Consider the following 27,938-nt stretch of genomic DNA (forward strand, 5'->3'; position numbering starts at 1 on the left):
TCTACAGAGTATTGACTTTGCAGGGGTGAATAGTTATGCACGCTCAAGTCTTCTGTTTTTTTGTGTTATTTCATGTTCTACAATAAAAAAGGTTGTATAAATCAAATGATACAACCCCCCCCCCCCCCCCCCAAAAAAATATATTTTAATTCCAGGTTGTAAGGCAACAAAATAGGAAAAATTCCAAGGGGTGAATACCTTCACAAGCCACTGTATATGGTGTATGCACAAATTCCATCAAAATTCCACGGGGAAATTACAAAAAAAAGAAACATTAACTATTTTAACATTGTCAAGTATACAAAACAAATATCTCAAGAACAGCAGAGTGAGTCAGTGGATCTCTGAAATCAAGAATGTGTTAGTGTTGGACATTTAGCCCATCTCCACACACATCTCCTATATACCGTAGGTTCTTTGTCCAGGATAGGAGTGTGCAGAGGAGGGTAGTCCTGGTAACACCTGACCTCCCTCTAACTACCAGAAGGAGGTCACAACATCCAGGACCTCATCACTGATGAGTGGGCAACGCACATATATACTACACACACACATATACTTCACTGTTCAAAACACAGATACACACGCACACCAAAGCATTATCCACCCCAGTGCAAACTTCCCCAGAGAGTCTTTTTCTCCATGTCTGTCATCCAGCTACTGTGGGTGCAGCAATATCCTCTCCTGTTGGGGTGTGTATGTCTGAAATAATAATATCCACACTTTTAATCCACTTCAGTTCGGCTTCAGTGAAGCTTGTTCTGCTGCCTCAGTCTCGTTGAGGGGATTGGAGCCTTCAAACAAAAGGGGGAGCTATACTGCGTTATTGTCCAGATGTGAGTTATCCTCCCTCCTGCTTCTGTAGGGGAGGCGTGGAGGCCCACCTGAGGACAGGACAAACACAGAGGAGCTGTCAGTTTACTCTTTATCTCAGCACACATTCATTATAGACAAACAGCACCACGGAGGAGGAATGCAACCTCAACAATTCTGTGCAATTTCACTACAGACAAAACACCTTGTCAGCACTATAATAAGTTGTTCATTATAGACATGTCAGTTCCAGTCAACTTTTCTCTCCAGTCCACCTTCATTATGCCCAGTCCTGTACTGTGAGGGAAGTGTGGTGTGTGTGTGTTGGGGAGTCACTATTACCTTCCTGACAGGTGAGTCCGATCCAGCTGTTGAGACAGGTGCAGCGTCCGTTCCGATGGTCACAATAAGCCCCGTTGTCACACTCACACCTCTCTGTGCAGTCTGGCCCATAGCGGTTTGCTTTGCAGTCTGACAATAAACACACATGCAGGTAAGACAGACACAAGAATATCATTAGAAATAGGCTCAGATGGGGAATATTGGGTTGGCACTTGCTGCACTACCATCACACCGAAATGACTGAATGCTTCCAATTAAACATACAGTATTACTGGCTCTTACCAATGTCACATCTGGGTCCAGTCTTCCCTGAGGTGCACAGACACCTGCCACTCACAGGGTCACAGGGTGTGCCCTCCACACAGTCACATGATTTGGCACAGTTCACACCAAACCTGCCCTGGTGACACTCTGAATGTTGACATGGTGGAGAACGATGGAGAGCAACAACAAATTTAGTCTTTCTTCTATAGATCCTGCAATTGGTGGTTCATCGTAGATAGTATGAGGTCAGTTATGTGGCAGATGTCTCACCTCTGTGACAGCGGGAGCTGTGGTACCCAGGGGGACACACACAGAGGCCTGTGGAGGGGTGGCAGGACGCCCCATTCAGACAGTCACACTGGAGCTGGCACAGAGGGCCATGGAGACCAGGGGGGCATGCTGAGGACAGGCACAGGACACTTTGATAGAGGATGCAATGCCAGTGGCTTTCACTGTTCTGACTGAGTGCTGACGTGTGTGTCACTCACCATTTTCACACTGACGTCCGTAGTATCCTGGGATACACAGGCAGGTTCCTGTCAATCTGTCACAGGTTCCATTGTTCCGGCAGTCACACTTCAGCTGGCAGTTAGCTCCAAACGTCCCTGGAGGACATTCTATCACACAAGCAGACAGACACAGTGAGACAGCAGTTAAACCCATCTCATCTCCTGGATGAGCCATTTCTTATGATTTTGCATAGGTGTACTTATTGTACAGTATCGCTCACCTGTATCACAGTGAGGCCCGGTCCAGCCCAGACCACAGGTACAGCTTCCAGAGACAGAGTCACACAGTCCTCCGTTACTGCAGTTACAGCGCTGAGCACAGTCCCCTCCAAACCACCCAGGAGCACAGCCTGCCAATATACAGAAACTACACATTACAAACACACACATATTACAAAAATCTCTTTACCTTATAGACAGACAGAGACGCAAATAATCATATTGGTGTTGTGAAAATAATTCCGCACTGTGATCTGTTCAACTCGATTCAGTAGGAACCGTACCTTGTCCACAGTCCTCTCCTCTTTGTCCAGAGCTGCAGTGACATATACCAGTGACAGGATCATTCTGTGCCCCCTCTCCACACAGCACCACGCGGGCACAATCATGCCCATAACGTCCCGCTAGGCATGCTGTAAAAGGAGTACAGGGCATTAGGGACCATAGTGTTAATGCAGATACTATGCTATTACTGCATATGCATTAAGTGATTTAAAAAGCTGAGTATGAACTCACTGATGTTGCAGTGTGCTCCGATGAACCCTGCTGTACATTCACAGGTGCCAGTGGTGGAGCTGCACTTCCCCCCGTTTTGACACCGACACTCTCGCTCGCAGTTGGGACCATACCGACCTTCCACACACCCTAGGAGCCAAAACAAAGCATTTGACCAGAAATCTTTTAACACACTAAAAGAGAGAAAAAAAAACAAAAATAATCCCTAGACCAATGACATCCCCTATGGAAGGTTATGAAGGTGTCATTACCAACAGAGGGTAAAGTAAGTAAGTGCACGAGCCTTGGCGTGTGTGAGCCGGAACCACTCAAAGGAGCAGGAGCCTATCTCCTGTGTGAGGTAGCTTGCTGTACAAGTACACCATTGGAGGCTCCTCAGAGGAGGAAGGGGAGGACCATCCTCCTCAGTGAGTTTCATAAAAATGTAAATTGTAGAACATTTAAGTTATCCCTTTTAGATAAAATTATACTAAATATAATCACTTCACCAAATAACTGATTAAAACACAATATTTTGCAAAGGTCTACAGTAGCCCCAGCAGCACTCTGTAGGGTAGCACCATGGTGTAGCCAGAGGACAGCTAGCTTCTGTCCTCCTCTGGGTACATTAACTTCAATACAAAACCTAGGAGGCTCTTGGTTCTCACCCCCTTCCATAGACTTACACAGTAATTATGACAACTTCCGGAGGACGTCTTCCAACCTATCAGAGCTCTTGCAGCATGACATGTCATGTTGTCCACCCAGTCAAAATGAATCATAAACTACAGCTAGCTAGCACTGCAGTGTATAAAATGTGTTGAGTAGTTGAATCAAAGAAAGAAAGACAATAGTTGAACAGTATTGAACAAATTAATTTCTTCCAAAATGAAGAAAGCAAGAGAGAAATAGAGAGACAGAGATCTTTTTTTTTTTTCAATTTCGGTTTCACTTACTCAGCTAGCAAATGCATCTAGCTAGTTTAGCCTACTTACAAGACCCTGCTCAAAGAGAGGGATGCTATGTTAGCCAGCCGGCCCTGGCTTTCCAACACAACACTGGAACTCTTCCAAGTCAAGGTAAGCTTTTGGTATCACAAATGTATTGCCACCGGGGCCCGCCGGTGTAAATGCTTACTGACTGTACACTCTAACGCTACCGCATGATTGTAGCGGGTTTACTAACGTGTTAGTTCTATTAATTATGCTGACTATGACGTTACTTTAGCTAATATGGTGACAACGATGTAGGCTGTTTGTAGAGGTTTGGCTTGGAAAGGTTTTTTCGCCTGGTCACATACAGCTGATGTGTTGTGCGTTGAAGTCCACAAGCGAAGGGAAGAGCAGGAATACAACGTGGCTGTTTAGAGAGTGAACTCAACCCGTGATCAGGGGTGTATTCATTCCGACGATTCTGTTTCTTAAATGGAAGCAAACGGAGCAAAAACGGGCATAAACATACCTGAATTTGTCCAATAGAAACTATTGTTTGCAAATGTTGGACTAATGATTACACCCTATATCAGCTAGATGCAGGCAGGATTGTGCAGGGCGGTATTGAATGTCACTGTCTGGCACCTCAAATTTGTCTCTCAACCTGTGTGCACCTTAATTCTCTTTGATTGGGTGGACAACATGACAGTTCATGCTGCAAGAGGGGGCTGTAGTTTCTGGAGGCTCCCGGGTGGTGCAGCAGTCTAAGACACTGCATCTCAGTGCTAGAGGCGTCACTACAGACCCTGGTTCGATTCCAGTCTGTATCACAACCGGCCATGATTGGGAGTCCCATAGGGTGGCGCACAATTGGTATGACTTGACCAGGGATCGAACTCCCAACCTTCCAATCTCAGGGTGGATACTCTAACAACAAGGCCTCTGAGTTGGTACCAGCAGAGGGTGGTAGTGTATAATACATACCCTGGTTACATTTTGGACCCTGGAAGCCTGGGGCGCAGTAACAAAACCCAGTCACTGGGTGGCAGAGCTGGTTGGTCTCAGAACACTGGCACACCTGGTTACAGTTGAGCCCATATGTCCCTGATAGACAGGCTGGTGGGACAGACAGACAGACAGACAGAGGTAAGCAACATGAAAAAGGAGACATGACAGCTGAATGTCCAGATTGACAGAGAGGAGAAGAGCTGAGAGGGTAGTACAGTCCTCACTTTGTTCACAGCCATTGCCAGTGAATCCAGGGGGACAGCCACACTCCCCAGAGACATGGTGACAGGAAGTACCCTGGGGACAGGTGCAGCGTTGCACACAGCCCTTGCCATGGGTACCAGGAAGACAGGCTGGAGGTGAAGAGGAGTGACAGTAAAGACCCTGAACATGTACGGCTGAAGCTCCATTCAGCGATAACCAGTGTGCAACAGGCTATGACAATATAAAAAGTTGTTGTCATTAAAACTGGGCTACCTTTGTCACAAAGTGGTCCCCTCCAACCCGGTGAACACAGGCAGTGCCCGGTGACGTGGTGACAGGGGGCTTCATTTTCACACTGACAGCTCTCTTCACAGCTAGCTCCAAACAGGCCTGACCCACAGGCTGAGGGGGAGGAAAAGGAGAGAGGAGGAACTCAGAGACTGGATGTGATAAGAACATTCACTCACAAGAGGGTGCTGTGTTCACTGCTGTGTTCACTGCACCCAACATTGATGATCACAAAGACAGTAAATGTCCGCTTCTCTGTCTCTCTCTCACCTTTTTCACAGCGCTTTCCGACCCAGCCAGGACTACAGGTGCACTTGCCCGTCTGTCTGTCACACTGTCCCCCGTTCTCACACTGACACTGCTGCTGGCAGTTGGCCCCAAACTGCTCCGCTCCACACTCTGTAACGTCAACACACCATCATGACATCACATCAGAGCAGTGAAACCAACCACAGGCTAACAGGGAAACCTATAGTGTTTCTGCTGAGGACAGCAATACCTTCTCCAAACCCGGTGGTTTGACCTAGCAGAAAGTTGGCTCAAGGGAGTGATAACTAGCCACAGAGTGGAGTTGCTAGGTAACACAGCAGCAGCATTAGAGGTGTCCTGTGCCTGGAGTGGAATAAGGGGCCTGGGGCTGAGTTTGGCATGGACGACCCATGGAAAGGTTTATATGGGTGCTATGGGAAGATAGTGTGTGATGTAGAGTAGAGTAGGGTGGTGAAATAGAGCCTCTGCATTGGGTCTAGAGTGAGATGTTTACAGGGCAGACAGGAGACTGTGGGGTCTAGCAGACTGTCTGCGGTCTGAGGAGCAGCTCTGTGGCACACACACTGCCAGGGAACAGCACCAGGCAAAAACAAATGAGCTAAACCAGGGCAAATTAGGATGGAGACTCATTTGTTTCCAGAATACAGTAAAACAAACCACAGGGCCAATGTTCTAAATGGTTTCTACCATTTCAGGTAATGCTATTCTTAGGTATGTCTGTCCAGACGACTCCAGACAGAGCCTTGATGCTTTTCCATAGCCTGCATTTCTAGTAACTGACTGGTACTGAATAGGGAACAATTATCCTGACTGGATAAATGCTTTAGGTCAACAGTCACAGAACATGATATTATATGGTAGTAAGGCATGAGTATGGTGACTTGGGGTCATGGTGACTCTATGGCTGTTTCAGTACCACTCACCTAGCTCACAGGCTGCGCCCATCCACCCGCTGGCACACATACACTGCCCACTGATTCGGTCACACGTGGCTCCATTCTGGCACAGGCAACGCTGGCAGCAGTCTGTTCCATAGAAGCCTACTGGGCATTCTAGGGGGGGAAATGGTAGACCCATGTTCATTACTTTATAGCCCTGCAAATATTTTCTATACAGGACACATGCAATGTATTGTGGATAGTAAGATAGGAGTAGTGATCTGCTCCTATTCTCCCTGTCCACACTCACCCTGTAAGCAGCTTGGCCCTGTCCAGCCTGGTGTACACACACACTGCCCGCTCGCAGGGTGGCAGCTACCATTGTTATGGCAACCGCAGGTTTGGCTGCAGCTCTCCCCATAGAAACCAGCCTGGCATGCTGCAAGAAAAAGATAAGAAACTGTTTACTTCTAAAGAACAAATCATATCAATGTTAAACACACATTGGTAATACATATCTGATATGACATGTTTTATATTGTAGGCTGTCTGAAGTGTGGGAAGTCCAATACTAACTCAGGTTGCAGGTAGGACCAATCCACCCTGCAGGACACACACACACCCCAGTGACATGGCTGCAGTGACCTCCGTTCACACACACACACTTCTCCTGGCAGTCCAACCCATAGAAGCCCTGGGGACAGGCTAAAACACACGCACGCACGCACGCACGCACGCACGCACACACACACACACACACACACACACACACACACACACACACACACACACACACACACACACACACACACACACACACACACACACACACACACACACACACACACACACACACACACACACACACACACACACACACACAGAGCCTTTACTTCTCAGCAAGCAATAAAGGATATCAATCCACAATGTTAATAACTCAATGATTCCTATAGGCTAATTGAACATAATTACAGATACAGTCCAGTCTATGGATACTATTTATATTTTGGGTTCTGGATAAGGTTTAGAGAGATTTTGGGAGGTTCTCTTACGTTTCTCACAGAAGGTTCCAGTCCAGCCCACCAGACAGGTGCAGGCTCCGCTCACATGGTCACATGTCCCCTTGTTGTCACACTGACAGTGATGCAGACAGCCTAGCCCAAAATAGCCCGCTGGACACTCTGAGACACAGATTAACACAAGTACAGTAGGGAGTGATAGGTGTGTGCTCTGAGATAGTCTGCTATTGTTCTGTCTCAGTACTAAGACTAGACTGAAAGGAAACAACCCACAAACACCTGATTTCAGATATTTTGTTTGAGGACTCTCACACACATACTGTCATAGCATTGTGTCCCGGTGTAGCCGGCCTCACAGTTACACTGGCCCGTCGCCGCATCGCAGCTCCCATCACCATCCTTACAGTCACATTTCTCAGCACAGTCCACCCCCCAGTGCCTGGCGTCACAGGCTGCCATGGAAACAAACAAACAGTTTACATTCAGTGAGCGTAAGCTATATTTATTTATTTTATATTCCTTCGAGACTGTGTTCAATGCCACACCCACTCTACCTTTCCTGCAGTTGTGTCCAGCCCAGCCAGGGGCACAGGTGCAACGGCCCGTGACAGGGTGGCAGCGCCCACTGTTCTCACACAGGCAGCGCAGCTGGCATCCAACACCAAACCGTCCCGTCGGACATGCTACAGCACACAAACATACTGTATGATAGCACTGTGAGCCAAAGAGTCACGCATACTCTACATACTGTGAACACACATATTGGAATACCGTACGGTAAGTTCCCATGACACTGGTCGAAATGACATGCAAGCATCTGACGGCATTTAACAAGAAAACCGCTGGTTCCACAAGAATAACATTTTCCTTCTCTGTGAAAACACGCCTGATGAAACAGTGTTTATGACCTGTCTGTGCGTCAGACGGAGGGGAATGTGGTGTGGTTGATGTTTTAATGACCCACAACAAGCTCATCAATCTTTTAACGTCTCTTTCTAAAAATTAAACCACAACTACCACAAGAATCTTTGATCACAGTTCTTCCATTGACTCACTCATACTCACAGTTCTGACAGAGCCTGCCCATGTACCCAGGTGGGCAGGAACAAGTCCCGTTGTGTTTGTCACACACTCCTCCATTCTCACAGGCTGGACAGGCCTCACGGCATCCCGCACCCCAGAAGCCCTTCACACACACTATAGCACAAATAAAGAGTATGAGTTAGCGTCATCATCAATATATCACAATGTTTTGACTTAGTTGTCAGGTGACATGGTAAAATAAACTCAACTTAATGATCTGATTGTTCTCTTACCATTCTCACAGCGTTTTCCTGATATTCCTGCAGGACACTGGCACTGGCCACTCACTCTGTCACATGGAGCCCCTGAGCAGTCACAGGCCTGAGTGCAACTTATCCCAAACCTCCCCTCTGGACAGTCTAAAGGAGAGGACGGAGAGACAATGCTAGTCTTACTAAGAGAGGCTGCATACGATATTCCTACATAGTGACCCCTTGACGTCAGAGAATTATGCCCCTCCCATATGACCAACAGGACAACCTACCTTGATCACAGTTGTCTCCACGGCGACCAGCCGGGCACAGGCGTTGGCACTGCCCGGTCACATGATCACAAGACACTCTAAGCGGGCACTCACATTTGTTCTCACAGCCTGGGCCAAACGTGCCTGGGTCACACTCTGAGGAGGGGGCGGAGGAGAGGAAAGTTAGACTCATAAATCCCTACAAAAGGGCTGCATCCACAGCTACAGAACAGTGTGTTATGTAAAGGGCTGCATCCACAGCTACAGAACAGTGTGTGGTGTAAAGGGCTGCATCCACAGCTACAGAACAGTGTGTGATGTAAAGGGCTGCATCCACAGCTACAGAACAGTGTGATGTAAAGGGCTGCATCCACAGCTACAGAACAGTGTGTGATGTAAAGGGCTGCATCCACAGCTACAGAACAGTGTGATGTAAAGGGCTGCATCCACAGCTACAGAACAGTGTGTGATGTAAAGGGCTGCATCCACAGCTACAGAACAGTGTGTTCCACATGCTAAGAACTGCATCCACAGCTACAGAACAGTGTGTGCATCCACAGCTACAGAACAGTGTGTGATGTAAAGGGCTGCATCCACAGCTACAGAACAGTGTGTGATGTAAAGGGCTGCATCCACAGCTACAGAACAGTGTGTGATGTAAAGGGCTGCATCCACAGCTACAGAACAGTGTGTGATGTAAAGGGCTGCATCCACAGCTACAGAACAGTGTGTGATGTAAAGGGCTGCATCCACAGCTACAGAACAGTGTGTGATGTAAAGGGCTGCATCCACAGCTACAGAACAGTGTGTGATGTAAAGGGCTGCATCCACAGCTACAGAACAGTGTGTGATGTAAAGGGCTGCATCCACAGCTACAGAACAGTGTGTGATGTAAAGGGCTGCATCCACAGCTACAGAACAGTGTGTGATGTAAAGGGCTGCATCCACAGCTACAGAACAGTGTGTGATGTAAAGGGCTGCATCCACAGCTACAGAACAGTGTGTGATGTAAAGGGCTGCATCCACAGCTACAGAACAGTGTGTGATGTAAAGGGCTGCATCCACAGCTACAGAACAGTGTGTGATGTAATCCACAGCTACAGAACAGTGCTGCATCCACAGCTACAGAACAGTGTGTGATGTAAAGGGCTGCATCCACAGCAACAGAACAGTGTGTGATGTAAAGGGCTGCATCCACAGCAACAGAACAGTGTGTGATGTAGGAAGATGATCATAACTTTTTCCTGCCACTAACCTTCCCTGCACGCGTTGCCTTGCCAACCGGGCTTGCAGACGCAGGTGCCGTGGCGACGGTGACACTCCAGAGTGTTCTGCTGGACACACTCACACTCCTCTGAACAGCCCGGTCCAAAGGCCCACTTGGGACACACTGGATAAGGAAGGAGATAACATGAAAAATAGTGAATAAGACCTGAATGTTATCAATATACACTGAGTATACAAAACATGCTCTTTCCATGACATTTACTGACCAGGTTAATCCAGGTGAAAGCTATGATCCATTATTGATGTCACCTGTTAAATCCACTTCAAGCAATCAATCAAATGTATTTATCAGCTGATGTCACAAAGTGCTGTAGAGAAACCCAGCCTAAAACCCCAAACAGCAAGCAATGCAGATGTAGAAGCATGGTGGCTAGGAAATCAAATCAAATCAAATTTATTTATATAGCCCTTCGTACATCAGCTGATATCTCAAAGTGCTGTACAGAAACCCAGCCTAAAACCCCAAACAGCAAGCAATGCAGGTGTAGAAGCACGGTGGCTAGGAAAAACTCCCTAGAAAAGCCGGGAAGAAACCTAGAGAGGAACCAGGCTGGGGGTGGCCAGTCCTCTTCTTGCTGTGCCAGGTGAAGATTATAACAGAACATGGCCAAGATGTTCAAATGTTCATAAATGACCAGCATGGTCGAATGTAATAAGGCAGAACAGTTGAAACTGGAGCAGCAGCACGGCCAGGTGGACTGGGGACAATTGAGTCATCATGTCAAGTGTCCTGGGGCATGGTCCTAGGGCTCAGGTCAGTTGAAACTGGAGCAGCAGCACGGCCAGGTGGACTGGGGACAGCAAGGAGTCATCATGTCAGGTAGTCCTGGGGCATGGTCCTAGGGCTCAGGTCCTCCAGAGAGAGAAGGAGAGAATTAGAGAACGCAACACTTAGATTCACACAGGACACAGCATCCCTGGACAGGAGAAGTACTCCAGATATAACAAACTGACCCCAGCCCCCCGACACATAAACTACTGCAGCATAAATACTGAGGCTGAGACAGGAGGGGTCAGGAGGACTGTGGCCCCACCCGAGGACACCCCGGACAGGGCCAAACAGGAAGGATTAACCCCACCCACTTTGCCAAAGCACAGCCCCCACACCACTGGAGGGATATCTTCAACCACCAACTTACCATCCTGAGACAAAGCTGAGTATAGCCCGCAAAGATCTCCGCCACGGCACAACCCAATTGGTAGCTTTGGACAGGATGACCACATCAGTGAATCAACCCACTCAGGTGACGCACCCTCCAGGGACGGCATGAGAGAGCCCCAGCAAGCCAGTGACTCAGCCCCTGTAATAGGGTTAGAGGCAGAGAATCCCAGTGGAAAGAGGGGAACCGGCCAGGCAGAGACAGCAAGGGTGGTTTTGCTCCAGAGCCTTTCCGTTCACCTTCCCACTCCTGGGCCAGACTACACTCAATCATATGACCCACTGAAGAGATGAGTCTTCAGTAAAGACTTAAAGGTCTGACACCGATTTACATTCTGACATGGGTAGGCAGACCGTTCCATAAAAATGGAGCTCTATAGGAGAAAGCCCTGCCTCCAGCTGTTTGCTTAGAAATTCTAGGGACAATTAGAGGCCAGTGGAACAGCCACTTGTGACCGTGCATCGTAGGTATGTACGGGGACCAAATCAGAGAGATAGGTAGGAAAAACTCACTAGAAGGGCCGGAACCTAGGAAGAAACCTAGAGGGGAACTATGACTGGTGGCCAGTCCTCTTCTTGCTGTGCCAGGTGAATATTATAACAGAACATGGCCAAGATGTTCAAATCTTCATAGATGACCAGCAGGATGTAGGGGTGGAGACAGGTTAAAGAAGGATTTTTAAGCCTTGAAACAATTGAGACATGGATTGTGTATGTGTGCCATTCAGAGGGTGAATGGGCTCGACAAAAGATTTAAGTGCCTATGAACGAGGTATGGCAGTAGGTGCCAGGTGCATCGGTTTGTGTCAAGAACTTCAACACTGCCGGGTTTTTCACGCTCAACACTTGCATTGGAGTCAACATGGGCCAGCATCCCTGTGGAACGCTTTCAACACTTTGCAGAGTTCATGCTCAGATGAAATGATGCTATTCAGAGGGCAAAAGGAGGTGTGCAACTCAATATTAGGAAGGTGTTGTTAACCTGTTGAAACTCTGGGGGCGCTATATCATTTTTGGATAAAAAGACGTGCCCGTTTTAAGCGCAATATTTTGTCACACAAAGATGCTCGACTATGCATATAATTGGTAGCTTTGGAAAGGAAACACTCTGATGTTTCCAGAACTGCAAAGATATTTTCTGTGCGTGCCCTAGAACGTGAGCTACAGGCAAAACCAAGATGAAACGGCATCCAGGAAATGAGCAGGATTTTTGAGGCTCAGTTTTCCATTGTCTCCTTATATGGCTGTGAATGCGAGAGGAGTGAGTCAGCCCTTTCTGTCGTTTCCCCAAGGTGTCTGCAGCATTGTGACGTATTTGTAGGCATATCATTGGAAGATTGACCATAAGAGACCACATTTACCAGGTGTCCGCCTGGTGTCCTGCGCCGAAATTGGTGCGCAAAAGTCAGCTGCAAGTATTTTTCCACAGAATTCAGAGAAGAATGCAGGCTTCCACGAACGATATATCAATGAAGAGATATGTGAAAAAACACCTTGAGGATTGATTCCAAACAACGTTTGCCATGTTTCGGTCGATATTATGGAGTTAATTCGGAAAAAGTTTGATGTTGTAGGTGACTGAATTTTCGGTTCGTTTTGGTAGCCAAATGTGATGTACAAAACGGAGCGATTTCTCCTACACAAAGACGCTTTCAGGAAAAACTGCACATTTGGTATGTAACTGAGAGTCTCCTCATTGAAAACATCTGAAGCTCTTCAAAGGTAAATGATTTTATTTATTTGGTTATCTGGTTTTTGTGAAAATGTTGTGTGCTAAATGCTACTCAAAATGCTAAGCTAGCTTAGCATACTCTTACACAAATTAGTGAATTGCTATGGTTCAAAAGCATATTTTGAAAATCTGAGATGACAGTGTTGTTAAGAAAAGGCTAAGCTTGAGAGTAGGCGCATTATTTTCATTTTATTTGCGATTTTCAGAAATCGTTAACGTTACATTATGCTAATGAGCTTCAGGCTATAACTGTATACAGGTTTTTTTCATAGCCAAACGTGAACAAAACGGAGCGATTTGTCCTACACAAATAATATTTTTTTGAAAAACTGCACATTTGCTATGTAACTGAGAGTCTCCTCATTGAAAACATCCGAAGCTCTTCAAAGGTAAATTATTTTATTTATTTGGTTATCTGGTTTTTGTGAAAATGTTGCGTGCTAAATGCTACTCAAAATGCTAAGCTAGCTTAGCATACTCTTACACAAATTAGTGAATTGCTATGGTTCAAAAGCATATTTTGAAAATCTGAGATGACAGTGTTGTTAAGAAAAGGCTAAGCTTGAGAGTAGGCGCATTATTTTCATTTTATTTGCGATTTTCAGAAATCGTTAACGTTGCGTTATGCTAATGAGCCTGAGGCTTTAGTCACGATCCCGGATCCGGGATGGGGAGTTTCAAGAAGTTAATGTTTTGTACACTCAGTGTAGGTAGAGATTAGAGGTGAGGGGTCAGCAGTGTGAGTGACTCACGTAGATGGCAGAACCTCCCGTAGAGTCCAGGGTCACACAGACAGGCTCCGTAGGTGCGGTGGCAGCACCCATTATTGGCACAGTTACACTTCCTATTGCACTGTTTCCCATAGAAGCCCTTAGGACAGCCTACAGACAACAATATATTGTAATCAGGCAACTGAACGTTTCAATAGCGGGTGAATAACTGAGAATGTTTTTTGTATGTACAGTATCTGTTAACCAGTAGTGACTCACCATCCTGGCACATGTCTCCACTGACCCCAGGTGGGCAGCGACAGTTCCCATTGACAGGGTCACAGGTGGCTCCGTTCTTACACTTACAGGGGAATGAGCAGTTCTTGCCGAAGGATCCCTCGGAACAAGCTGTTCCGAGTAGAATAAAACGTTATATATTTATCCATTATACAGAGAGAGACGTGTTATTCCACAGAGAAACACAGACATAAGATTGATCAGATTACTGATGTACTGTGTTGAGAGTGCAGTGTCTGTGTACACTGTGTGTATATACTGACTCTGGTTGCAGATGAGGCCTGTCCATCCATCGGGACAGTGACATCCATCTCTCCCTGGGCCACACAGCCCTCCGTTAGAGCAGTCCTCACAGGTCAGGCTGCAGTCATGGCCAAACGTGTTGTTCAGACACACTGCACACAGGACAGAGGAGATTACCGACTATAACGTTCTAGAAACATTCTGCTTGTGGTTAGGGATTTGCAAATCTTCAACTAAATTCTTCCTAGCAACCCCTGGTGAGATTACCTTAAATAATACAATATTGATTACTGTTTTCACATTAATAAATCAAGGAACAACACAAAACACATCCTATGGCTCTCTGCCATAGCCCCCTGCCACAGTCTATAAGCTTCGCCATTACCACAGAGGTATACAAAAAACAGCCTCAGAAAATGAGGCTCACCAATTTGCCACCTGCTGTGGGGTATTTCATTGCCCAGTATCTAGTAAGTAAATAAGGAGGTCTGGCAGTCTACCTCCTGTTGCTCAGACACAGAGGCAATAAGATACAGGCCCAAAGTGTCTGTGTTTGGGTTCAGTGGCTCACCAAATTTCTCTGCTAGCGTGCTCTCAGCCAGCAGCTCTCGAGCATCATCATCCTCATAGTCATCATAGCGCTCTAGGGGCTGGTTGTAGTCCTGCAGCAGGGCGAGCTGGGGCTGAGCCAGGGTCTCCACAATATCCTGGCCCCCACTAGACAGGGTCTCAACTGTGTTCCCCAGCACTGCAGAGTAAGAGAGTAAGAGAGAGAGAGAGAGAGAGAGTAACAGGTTACCAGGATGTCCACATGGAGTGTGATGGTGCTGTGGCCCTAGGCAACAACATTTCATTTGATTGGTGTAACTCACGTTCACAGGAGCGTCGGTCCTCGCCCAGACGGAAGCCCTGGCGGCAGAAACACTGGAAGGAGCCGGCGGTGTTCTGGCATGTGTGATCACAGCCACCGTTGGCCGCCAGACACTCATCCACATCTACACAATACACAGGCACAGAGTCCAGTCACTTTACAAAAACACTGCTCCTCAGTCATGTTAATTGATATAAATGGCAAATTTAGAGTTGAATAAATGTTGTTATGTAATAAACAATGAACAGAAAACCAAAGAATACACTTCCTTTTCAACAAACAAGCATTTCACTGTAACCTGTAACCTGTTGTATTTGGTGCACGTGACAAATAAACTTTGATTTGATTTGAAACATGACTAAAATGTTACAGCATCATGCACATATTGTAAGTTCAACTGGAAGCATTCAAGGTTCAACAGTTCTATTGTATAATGAGTGCCCCACTCGATCACTATTCTAAGGTTATAGAGGGTGAACATACCATCACAGCTACATCCATCTGAGTTGAGGCGGTAGCCCGCTGTGCAGTAACACTCATAGCCCCCAGGGTAGTTGGTACAGTCCTGCTCGCAGCATGAACTTCCCTCTCCACACTCGTCCAGGTCTGCCAAACAAAACACACACAATGAAAAGCATTACTCGGATGACCATGATGTTGTGATATGTTACAAACCAGGCACATGTTAAACTGACCTGAGTTAAAGGGTAAAGATTCATCTCTAGACTGACCAACACCAATCTGAGCTGAATGGTCTCTAGACCGAATGGTAAAGGTTAGTCTCTAGATTGAATGGTAAAGGTTAGTCTCTAGACCGAATGGTAAAGGTTAGTCTCTAGACTGAACTGTAAAGGTTAGTCTCTAGACTGAATGATCAAGGTTAGTCTCTAGACTGAACTGAAAAGAGATCAATGATAAAGGTTAGTCTCTAGACTGAATGATAAAGGTTAGTCTCTAGATTGATCTTAGCTGAGCTGAATGTGGAAGGTTAATCTCTGAATGTTAAAGGTTAGTCTCTAGATTTAATGGTAAAGGTTAGTCTCTAGACTGAATGATAGTTTGTCTCTGGACTGAATGATAAGGGTTAGTCTCTAGACTGTTCTTAGCTGAGCTGAATGGTAAAGGTTCATCTCTGAATGGTAAAGGTTAGTCTCTGAATGGTAAAGGTTAGTCTCTAGATTTAATGGTGAAGGTTAGTCTCTAGACTGAATGATAAAGGTTTGTCTCTAGACTGAATGATAAAGTTTAGTCTCTGGACTCAATGATAAAGGTTAGTCTCTAGACTGAATGATAAAGGTTAGTCTCTGGACTCAATGATAAAGGTTAGTCTCTAGACTGATCTTAGCTGAGCTGAATGTGGAAGGTTCATATCTGAATGGTAAAGGCTAGTCTAGATTGAATGGTAAAGGTCAGTCTCTAGACTGAACTGTAAAGGTTAGTCTCTAGACTGAATGATAAAGGTTTGTCTCTAGACTGAATGATAAAGGTTAGTCTCTAGACTGATCTTAGCTGAGCTGAATGGTAAAGGTTCATCTCTGAATGGTAAAGGTTAGTCTCTAGATTTAATGGTAAAGGTTAGTCTCTAGACTGAATGATAAAGGTTAGTTTCTAGACTGAATGATAAAGTTTAGTTTCTAGACTGAATGATAAAGGACTGATCTGAGCGGTAAAGGTTCAGCTCTGAATGATAAAGGTTAGTCTCTAGACTGACCGACACAGGTCTTGAGGTCATCCTCCAGTCGGTAACCCTGGTTACAGCTGCAGACAGGGCCACCAGTGGAGTGCTGGCAGTGATGGGAGCAGCCTCCGTTGTTGCTCTCACAGCTGTTGACGATCTCCATCTCAATCCCTGTCACAGAAACACGAGATGACTCTCCCATTACTTCTGATTGAAACATTTTGTACATTTCAGATAATTTCAAACAGGCAAAAGAGATGATGATGATTATAGGAGCCAAACTCACGGTAGCACTGGCGTCCGTCTGCTCCCAGCTCGTAGGCAGTGTCACACACACAGGCGAAGGAGCCCGGGATGTTGTGGCAGCCATGAGCACATCCCGTCTGTTCAGACTCACACTCATCAATATCTGCGACAGATAAACAAAGAGTATATACGGATCTATTCTAGAACTTAAATACAGAGACATGATTGACCCTGTATGAACAGTAGTGCAGTAGTCAACAGGTGGACATCTTACCCTCACAGGTCTTCCTGTCCTCTGCCAGCTTGTACCCATTTCTACAGTCACAGTTGGTCTTGTCACCATCAACAAGACAGTCTTGCTGGCAGCCGCCATTCTTATCATGACATGGATTCACCACTTTAACATAGGAGACGCACAATGTTTAATGTTGACAGCACTTTCTCTTGAAAAATATTTTACATTTCTAACAAATATAATTGAAAGGCGGCGCACAATTGGCCCAGTGTCGTCCGGGCTGGGCCGAAGTAGGCTGTCATTGTAAATAAGAATTTGTTCTTAACTGACTTGCCTAGTTACATAAAGGTTCAATTTAAAAAATCAGTGGGAAGGGGGAGGACATGTACAGTGCCTTGCGAAAGTATTCGGCCCCCTTGAACTTTGCGACCTTTTGCCACATTTCAGGCTTCAAACATAAAGATATAAAACTGTATTTTTTTGTGAAGAATCAACAACAAGTGGGACACAATCATGAAGTGGAACGACATTTATTGGATATTTCAAACTTTTTTAACAAATCAAAAACTGAAAAATTGGGCGTGCAAAATTATTCAGCCCCTTTACTTTCAGTGCAGCAAACTCTCTCCAGAAGTTCAGTGAGGATCTCTGAATGATCCAATGTTGACCTAAATGACTAATGATGATAAATACAATCCACCTGTGTGTAATCAAGTCTCCGTATAAATGCACCTGCACTGTGATAGTCTCAGAGGTCTGTTAAAAGCGCAGAGAGCATCATGAAGAACAAGGAACACACCAGGCAGGTCCGAGATACTGTTGTGAAGAAGTTTAAAGCCGGATTTGGATACAAAAAGATTTCCCAAGCTTTAAACATCCCAAGGAACACTGTGCAGGCGATAATATTGAAATGGAAGGAGTATCAGACCACTGCAAATCTACCAAGACCTGGCCGTCCCTCTAAACTTTCAGCTCATACAAGGAGAAGACTGATCAGAGATGCAGCCAAGAGGCCCATGATCACTCTGGATGAGCTGCAGAGATCTACAGCTGAGGTGGGAGACTCTGTCCATAGGACAACAATCAGTCGTATATTGCACAAATCTGGCCTTTATGGAAGAGTGGCAAGAAGAAAGCCATTTCTTAAAGATATCCATAAAAAGTGTTGTTTAAAGTTTGCCACAAGCCACCTGGGATACACACCAAGAATGTGGAAGAAGGTGCTCTGGTCAGATGAAACCAAAATTGAACTTTTTGGCAACAATGCAAAACGTTATGTTTGGCGTAAAAGCAACACAGCTCATCACCCTGAACACACTATCCCCACTGTCAAACATGGTGGTGGCAGCATCATGGTTTGGGCCTGCTTTTCTTCAGCAGGGACAGGGAAGATGGTTAAAATTGATGGGAAGATGGATGGAGCCAAATACAGGACCATTCTGGAAGAAAACCTGATGGAGTCTGCAAAAGACCTGAGACTGGGACGGAGATTTGTCTTCCAACAAGACAATGATCCAAAACATAAAGCAAAATCTACAATGGAATGGTTCAAAACTAAACATATCCAGGTGTTAGAATGGCCAAGTCAAAGTCCAGACCTGAATCCAATCGAGAATCTGTGGAAAGAACTGAAAACTGCTGTTCACAAATGCTCTCCATCCAACCTCACTGAGCTCGAGCTGTTTTGCAAGGAGGAATGGGAAAAAATTTCAGTCTCTCGATGTGCAAAACTGATAGAGACATACCCCAAGCGACTTACAGCTGTAATCGCAGCAAAAGGTGGCGCTACAAAGTATTAACTTAAGGGGGCTGAATCATTTTGCACTCCCAATTTTTCAGTTTTTGATTTGTTAAAAAAGTTTTAAATATCCAATAAATGTTGTTCCACTTCATGATTGTGTCCCACTTGTTGTTGATTCTTCACACAAAAATACAGTTTTATATCTTTATGTTTGAAGCCTGAAATGTGGCAAAAGGTCGCAAAGTTCAAAGGGGCCGAATACTTTCGCAAGGCACTGTATCTAAAATGCAGTTTACTTTGAATACACACTGACACAACTACTCAAGACAAAGGTCCCAACTCTACACTGGGCTGAGTATTTTTCTGCACATTTAAGTGCGTTTAACTTGTGTCTGCCTGTCCTAGTACACTACAGCAGCTGGAGTGAGAAGCTTCAGCACTGCAGAAATTAGAGGAAGCTGGTCCTGGCCAACCATTACAACATAAAAGCATCTAAAAGACAGTAATTATTCTAAAATTATGATCTTCCTTCCCTCAGAGAAAACTAGTCCACCTCAGTGCTGAGATAGAGTGAAATTCCACAGTGTGCCATCACAGCAGCAAGATTTGTGACCTGTTGCCACGAGAAAAGGGCAACCAGTGAAGAACCAACACTATTGTAAATACAACCCATATTTATGCTTATTTATATTATCTTGTGTCCTTTAACCATTTGTACATTGTTAAAACACGTATATGTATATCATATGACATTTGTAATGTCTTTATTGTTTTGAAACTTCTGTATGTGTAATGTTTACTGTTCATTTTTATTGTTTTTCACTTTATATATTCACTTTATATATTATCTACCTCACTTGCTTTGGCAATGTTAACACATGTTTCCCATGCCAATAAAGCCCTTGAATTGAATTGAATTGAATTGAGAGAGAGAGAGAGAGAGAGAGAGAGAGAGAGAGAGAGAGAGAGAGAGAGAGAGAGAGGGGGCCTTGGGCTGTCAGAGCATTATGATAAACAACATCATAATGTTGAGAAAACATGAAAGATGAGTGAACACTTCAAATCAGGGTCGTATTCACACTAATTTAACGTCTCATCAAGTCCAACTTACCCTTCCTCCGACATTTTGTTGGACATGAACTATTGGCAGCTATGAATCTATAGTGTTATGACAAACTCTTCAAAAGGACACCTTGGATTCACAAATACCCTTCCCTCAACTCTCTAGATGCTGTCGTGCTTGTATCATGCCTACACTCTCCCCTCTCCATCTATCCATTACTTGGACATGTTGCAATTGTATAGTTACAGCTTAAAGCTCCTGCAAGCATGGTTATCCACAGTTAGTTTCATGTCTGTATCAGGCTGCTTTCTCTCTTAGCTGCCCGTCACTCAACATGCACAGAAAGCTGCTCTCTCTCTCTGCACTAGTGGTTACTTCAGCCAAAGACAGTATGCATTCATGATCAGTAATGTAGCCTATATTTGTGTTGAAAAAGAGAACCATATGTTTACAATAAAATGTGACATCACACTCTGTCAACTTGCCCGCTATGCAGTCTTTCTAATAAACATACTTCATCTGCAGTTTCCCATGTCAGACCTGAGATCCAACGATACACTGGGAGAGTGAAAGGAAACGCCATTAAATGTGACGTGGGAGCTTATTTCTAATTTGTATTTAATTGGTTGAAATGTTATTTTCACATGGAGGGAATTTCAGTAATTGGCAAGTGCTCGGATAGATTATTAATCTGTGAGTTAGTATGTGAGTGCTGTTGGGTGCATAGTAGTGTAGAGACCAGAGGATGGGTACACTCACATTTGCAGTGCTTTCCATCGTCAGCAAGCACGTAGTTGTCTCTACAGCGGCAGCGGAAAGCAGCAGGGGACTGCTGTACACAGAAATGCTCACATCCTCCATTACTGATGCCACATGATTGGACAGCTGGACGCAGGCAGACAGATACAATACATTTTTGTTAATTTTGTTTGGAGGAGAACCATTCCATTTTCACAGTAACCCTTCTTCCCTTTACTCTGCATCCTTTGCTCTTTCTGAAAGGCTGCAAGCTCAGAAGTGCTACTAACACAAACACTGTGCTAAACACCTCAGTGGTTTGTTCTACTTTGACCCAGTAAAGAGCCATCAACAGGCCTGAAGGGCCAATAATCACACAGACAGCGGAAGGAAGGTCCTCAGTGGTGAAGGAAACTCAGATGATGAGTTGAAGCCAGAGCCAGCTCACTGACTGATCTCTGCTTTCTACATCGCTTTGTCTCTCCCATGCAGCCATAGCATGTCTCTGCTTGACCTGGTTCTCTGGGAGAACATTAAGTAGAGGTTCTAACAGCAGGTGTAGTTTAATGGTGTTTTGATAAAGTGAGGGACAGACCAGAGCCTATCCACCATCTGAAACTCTTAGATCCCTCCATCAACTACACTGGCTGGACACATTATGCATCCATCTGCTTGATTAGGTGGACCTCTCCTGGAAAGCCATGAACTGGATATAAAAAAATGACTGATATGTTGAATTGATATGGGAAGACATCTGGGGTTCCTTTCCTCTCCTGCATATGTGGCTATTGGTATGCATCTCTCTCTCTCTCTCTCTCTCTCTCGCAAGAGAGGGAAGTACAGTATCCATCCCATCCAGTGGTAGAGCACAGCTCCCAGACCTCTGTCAGGAGAAAGTTATGCAGACTCACAGATAAGCATCACCCCTGAGACAGTCCACATGTGCATTGTGATTATTAGTGCAATCAGTCATCATCCCCTGTGCTCCACACTGCAGCCATCACATAACTCAGTGACACTAGGGTTCCCCTATCTATCCTGTTTCATTCCTATACTCATATCATATCCATTCTGCCAAAGCCAAGAAAAGCAGCATACATTTCCATTCTCAATGTCAGAGAAGGCGCCCTGTGTACATTCCTTGCTGTGTGCATTGAGATTGAGTTTATACTCATGTGCTAACAGCTGTTTTTAAAAGCCTTGGGGCTGTACACTGAGTCGTGCATCTCAGCGATGATAGAGACAAGTTACAGGTACAACGTAAACACACAGGCGGGAGAGCTGGAGAGTAAGTGGATCTCACACAGAGTTAGGCCAGAGGCCTCTATGAGATTGCCTAAGACTTTAAATACCACACTGACAGAATGAAATGTAGAGAAGTATTGGCTTTTCAACTAAACTGAGACCTTTCTATACTGTAGTTCCTCAGGCCTATACTAACTCCTACCTGGCTCTGGGTTTTCCAAAAGCTTCCACTGACTAGAATGACACAATATGTTTGTGGTTTGTATATCATGATGATGTTGTATAACATAGGGTTATCAGGTTAATTGTCCACTGGGTGCTGTTGTTACTCACCGATGCAGGTGCGTCCATCCACATGGAGTCGAGAGCCTGGGTTGCATTCACAGTGATAGGAGCCCCTGGTGTTCACGCATCTGTGCTGGCAGCCCCCATTATAGACCTGGCACTCATCAATATCTGCAGGGCCGTGCACCACACACACACACAGAGCGAGGAAGGGAATTTATAGCAATTGTCCTAAAGGTTGTCTCATTATCAGAAAGGTACCACTGAAGAATCAGCTCCAGAAAGCTTCCATGTGCTGAGACAGGCATTTAGACTCAGCTTTAGGAGAAAGATACGCTCCTACATTTTTAATTTGGCATTTTATAGACTCTCTTATCCAGAGCGACTTACACGAGCATTTAGTGTAGGGCAGGAACGATACCAGTATCGCGATACTCGTTAGTATCATGGCCAGGAAATAAAACACAAAACGGATTTAACTTCTTCAGGAAAACAGCCTGTGTTCATGTTTTAATTTTGACATGGAAACATTTTTGCAATACTGGTATCGTCCCAGCCCTAGTTAAGTGCCTTGCTCAAGGGCACATTGACAGATTCTTTCCCCTAGTCAGCTCAGGGATTCAAACCAGGAACCTTTCGGTTACTGGCCCAATGCATTTAACCGCAAGGTTACCTGCCACCCTCCAAGAGGAAGGAGTAAGATGGATGAGGGTACAAGTACTATGCCAGTGCACCAGTGCCCAAACAAACAAATCCTTCATGTGGTAACAACTACTGAACAGTTAAATCCAAATTAAAATTCCTGTGCTCTCTCTATCAGTCTCAGGGACATGTCACAGGAGCATTTGAAAACCCAAATCGAAGTACACAAAACATTGACATTCCACCAAACCAAACGCTGAGATTATAAACAAATTAAGACAGATGTTCTTTATTAGGGAGACTTAACAGGGGAATAAAATACTACTTGTCCTTTCTGCAATGTCATTTCAAAATGTTAAAAACTAATTTCCAGTTTATAGCTCATGCAAGGGGTTAGCAAATAATCGTAGGCCAGCCATAACTGACCCCCAGTGAGATCAGAGGTGAACCTTTCTGTTTTGACTGGTAACATTTAATATGTCGGAAGTTTCATACAGTCCTTATATTAGGCTTGTGAATCACTATGATGTGAACAGTTTCCGGCCAATCTGACTGTCTGTACAATAAGTAACACACCATTAAATGACTGATGGTTGGGGCCAGTTTAAATAACTAAGGCAGAGTGAGTTATGTGCCGCTCAGAAGAGTTCAGTAAGTCCACTCACAGAGAATTTATCTTCAAGAAGAAACTATTTGAAGAATTCAGCTTAAAAAATGTGTTTTTTAAACAAGAGGAAAGATAGGGAAGACTTAGTAGACAAGTTTCTATAATATCATCCTCTTCCCATTGTTTAGTTCTTATTATACAATGGGTCTAATCCTGGATGCTGATTGGTTAAAACTGCACTGGGGTTGCTGGATCGAATTCCCGAGCTGACAAGGTAAAAATCTGTCATTCTGCCCCTGAACAAGGCAGTTAACCCACTGTTCCCCGGTAGGCCGTCATTGTAGTTATGACGTTGAAATGCCAGCGCAATCCACTGTCTCATCAGCCCAGCCAGACAATTTATAAACTTTATCTCCACTATAAAAAGCATCTAGACATTATATTCCATTTCTTTTAGACTTGCAATTGGTTTTAAATAGCGAAGATTTGTATAAACCTTGCAGTCTGTCTCTCTGACATTTGCAACATTGTTGGCTCCTGAGTGGCGCTGCAGTCTAAGGCACTGCTTCTAAGTGCTTGAGGCGTCACTACAGACACCATGGTTCGAATCCAGGCTGTATCACAACTGGCTGTGATTGGGAGTCCCATAGGGAGGTGCACAATTGGCCCAGCATCATTCAGGTTTGGCTGGTGTAGGCTGTTATTGTAAATAAGAATTTGTTATTAACTGGCTTGCCTAGTTAAATAAAGGCAAAAAAATTAAATAAAAATGGTTTCAGAATTGAAATTTGATTTCCAGCTGTCCCAAAGAAATGAAGGTGTCGGGATGAAACAGACAGGTAGGCAGCTTTTCTCAGCCAGTCGAAAACATGAGTCAACATAATTGTTATGGATATACACAAAGATATGTCAAATGAAACGAAGTGCAGCTAGTTTGCAGTCTTCCCAGCTTCAGTTTGAGGTGATTGTGTTAGCTGTAATGTAGGCTAGCTCCTCTGAACAACAGAGGACATTTTCTATGCCAGGTGTATTCTATTGATGTATCCAAATAAATGTCACCAGAAAACAGCTCAAACAAATGCAAATGCAGCTACTTTGTTGTTATTCTGGCTGCACTGTTTGACGTGACTATAAGTTAGCCGTAGTTGGCTAGCTAACAAGAAATGGACAAGAACGTTGCCAGCCAGTATGGGAATAGAACCTTTAGAACAAACAACTGGGTACCATCCATAGACACAGAAAAAAAAGACTGAACGAACAACCAGCCAGCGTGGGTAGCAACCCTAGATTTCTGTCAGGACTATATCTTGTGGAAGGATGAATAAATTAACTAAATAAAAATAATATGAATGAATTCATCAAAATATTTTTTTCTATGAAAATATAGAAATCATTATTTGAATATGTTGGTAACCCGTTGTATAAAAGTGATAATGCCCTCGAAGCCGGTGTTTGGAGGATATATCAGCACAGTTTGCCGGGCTTCGACTTTGTCTTGGGCCTAAAAACACCCGTGCCAATATATCCTCCAAACACTGTCTTCGAGGGCATTATCACTTAATTATGTCATTGTGTTGTGCTTTGCATTGTGAACAATATGCAATTATGCAATATGAAGTCATGTGTTAAGCACTACTCGAGTTATTGAAGGCAAATCCCACATTTTTCATGATCTATTTCTCCTTTGTAATATTCAGCAATAATAAACATTCATCACACATAAAAACCCTCATAACAATAATAAACTCCTCAATTGGAACAATAATAATGTAGTCATTGTGTGCAATGTCATTACACTGTCATGCTGGCACATCCCCTTTTTTCAGTGGTGACTTAACTGTGCCGAACATGATCAATCTTTCTCTTTTCATGCACTTGGAGCCATGGAGGGGGAAATGAGTTCCAGAGGCACAGTACCAGTAGGAGAGAGCCCAGAGAACCCCCTCCCCTTCCAGAGCCCTGGTGGCTGGTGGCACGCTATGTGGGATCTGGACTGGCACAGCTGAGCTCCATTGCCGTCATTACACGGCACCCCAACGATATCTATCTGACATGAAAGCAGCCTGATAGACACAAACAACCTGTGACCACATCCAGAACAAAATGTATCACAGTGGATTCTGGGAGGGAACAGAAGCCCTACCCTGGGGGTTACAATACCTACACAATGGAGGGGGAGATTTTATGAATATTTATTTTTGGCCTTGCTGCTTGTAACCCCAACAGAACAGATTTAAATACTGTATAATCAGAAACACTTAGCCAAGCCATAGTGTGCACTGTGCAGTGGGTTAGAGAAGCATGCAACCATTTCAATCCTTACTGTACTGTACATCCTACACCACCAGTATTCCTCATCTCTAGTTCTGTCTATAGATGAACCCATTCACTCGCATTGGAGGCATCTTTTAAGATGGTGTTTTGGGACAGAGTACATCCTCTACACATTATACCAATTTAGCTCCAAACTGCTGCCAAACTTCAGCTCAGTTCCATTCAGGAAAGCTGGCAGGCAGATGGGTTCTCTCTTTTCTGTCCATGCAGCATGTTTGTGTTTGGTTTTTAATGAAATCACTCCAAAGATGTGGCGCTGTTTCCCTGTGGACCATGGCATACTGTAAAAGCCCTCTAGGCTGGTTTCCATGTGGACCATGGCATACTGTAAAAGCCCTCTAGGCTGGTTTCCATGTGGACCAACGGCATACTGTAAAAGCCCTCTAGGCTGGTTTCCCTGTGGACCATGGCATACTGTAAAAGCCCTCTAGGCTGGTTTTCCTGTGGACCATGGCATACTGTAAAAGCCCTCTAGGCTGGTTTCCCTGTGGACCATGGCATACTGTAAAAGCCCTCTAGGCTGGTTTCCCTGTGGACCATGGCATACTGTAAAAGCCCTCTAGGCTGGTTTCCTTGTGGACCATGGCATACTGTAAAAGCCCTCTAGGCTGGTTTCCCTGTGGACCATGGCATACTGTAAAAGCCCTCTGGGCTGGTTTCCCTGTGGACCATGGCATACTGTAAAAGCCCTCTAGGCTGGTTTCCCTGTGGACCATGGCATACTGTAAAAGCCCTCTAGGCTGGTTTCCCTGTGGACCATGGCATACTGTAAAAGCCCTCTAGGCTGGTTTCCATGTGGACCATGGCATACTATAAAAGCCCTCTAGGCTGGTTTCCCTGTGGACCATGGCATACTGTAAAAGCCCTCTAGGCTGGTTTCCATGTGGACCATGGCATACTGTAAAAGCCCTCTAGGCTGGTTTCCATGTCTAGAACATGATTCCACAGAGCATGGTCCCAAAGCCTCAGCAGCCACAGGCTTACAGCAGCCATAAGGCCAGGAGCCATTAGGCCAGTTTTCACTATTCATGGAAAAATAGTTCAGCTTTGGTATTTATGGCTGCTGCAAGCATGACATCTACATGGATTTCTAGCTGATTCTCAGTTGTGTGGTTTGAATACAAATTAGGATGCACCTGACTCATGCAGCCAGATATAGGACGGTGTACTGCATGTAAGATTTTGGAACCCATTCACATTTACCAGAGTTTGACTATCTTCCAGAGCTGCACTGAAGTAACTCTCAAACTTAGTAACTCTCAAACTGAAAGTGTTTAGTCATTTTTTATAGTGACAAGACCTGTTAAGTTTACAACTGGAGTCATGTCATATTTATGTTAGCATTACTAAACGTGGGTTTCTACATGCATATTTCATGTAAAGACTTCTTATTTCTCCACTGATAAGTGGAAGCCTCCACTTCTACTGGAGTTATGTGGGCAGTGCCGGGCTACACACAAGGGCACCAGTCCATCTCCATAGTAGGAGTAGACTGATAACACTGAGACTTCCTCTGCATTGCTGACATAACATAAAACACGATCCTACTAGAGTGCACAATAGTACACCTGTCATCCAACTGAAAGTGATGGGAAGAGTTGTTCAGGCTTGGTCTAATGATCTGGATGAAAATATTACATAGGGGAAAGCTTGACCCAGATGACCTCTTAATCATAAGGTATATTTTCATTCAGTTAAAATTACTCAAAACCAACAATAGTGTAACAGGCTTTTCCATATATGACATAAACCCACTGACATTTCATTTATAGGCAATATTGCCCATGTAAGGGTAAACATAACAACAGAGGTGTGGAGTGTACTGTAGCACTCACCTGGCCCATGATATCCCATGTTGTACCCATTGTAGCCATTATATCCATGGAAGCAGTCAGGCATATAGCAAATCCTTCTATGATAGCGGTGGTACAGATTGTTAGCACCCAAGACTGGATATATATGAGCCCCAAAACACCCCACGAGGAGCATCAACCATCCTGACAATGCCATGTCCAAGAACTAGCCTACTATATATTCT

The 27,938-nt window shown here is 44.8% G+C and overlaps 1 protein-coding gene across 1 annotated transcript; it reads right to left on the minus strand.

The window, feature by feature from the left end:
* Positions 1 to 157: 157 nt before the first annotated feature.
* LOC135540063 (multiple epidermal growth factor-like domains protein 6) lies at positions 158 to 27,938 on the minus strand. The gene is made up of 34 exons (XM_064966397.1): positions 27,736 to 27,938; positions 22,366 to 22,488; positions 20,809 to 20,934; positions 17,285 to 17,407; positions 17,051 to 17,173; positions 16,798 to 16,935; positions 15,570 to 15,692; positions 15,088 to 15,210; positions 14,787 to 14,963; positions 14,236 to 14,367; positions 13,955 to 14,083; positions 13,718 to 13,846; positions 10,043 to 10,177; positions 8,809 to 8,943; positions 8,558 to 8,683; positions 8,307 to 8,438; positions 7,796 to 7,924; positions 7,562 to 7,693; positions 7,275 to 7,403; positions 6,799 to 6,927; positions 6,533 to 6,661; positions 6,268 to 6,396; positions 5,345 to 5,473; positions 5,060 to 5,188; positions 4,807 to 4,935; positions 4,559 to 4,690; positions 2,664 to 2,792; positions 2,432 to 2,560; positions 2,150 to 2,278; positions 1,908 to 2,036; positions 1,690 to 1,818; positions 1,438 to 1,566; positions 1,156 to 1,284; positions 158 to 884 (listed from the first exon to the last, which is right to left on the minus strand). The coding sequence occupies exons 1-34, from the start codon at positions 27,908 to 27,910 to the stop codon at positions 814 to 816; spliced, it is 4,419 nt and encodes a 1,472-aa protein (XP_064822469.1). The 5' UTR covers positions 27,911 to 27,938; the 3' UTR covers positions 158 to 813.

Source organism: Oncorhynchus masou, chromosome 5, assembly GCF_036934945.1.
Source record: "Oncorhynchus masou masou isolate Uvic2021 chromosome 5, UVic_Omas_1.1, whole genome shotgun sequence".
In the NCBI taxonomy this organism is placed as follows: domain Eukaryota; kingdom Metazoa; phylum Chordata; class Actinopteri; order Salmoniformes; family Salmonidae; genus Oncorhynchus; species Oncorhynchus masou.

Bases quoted from the DNA above. Each gene is read 5' to 3' on its own strand.
- LOC135540063 (XM_064966397.1), bottom strand. From the start codon at position 27,910: ATGGCATTGTCAGGATGGTTGATGCTCCTCGTGGGGTGTTTTGGGGCT. The intron at 4,936-5,059 runs GTAGCCCAGTTT...CTTCACCTCCAG, and splicing joins GGGACCACTTTGTGACAAAG to CCTGTCTTCCTGGTACCCAT. The intron at 1,567-1,689 runs GTGAGACATCTG...GTCAACATTCAG, and splicing joins CAGCTCCCGCTGTCACAGAG to AGTGTCACCAGGGCAGGTTT.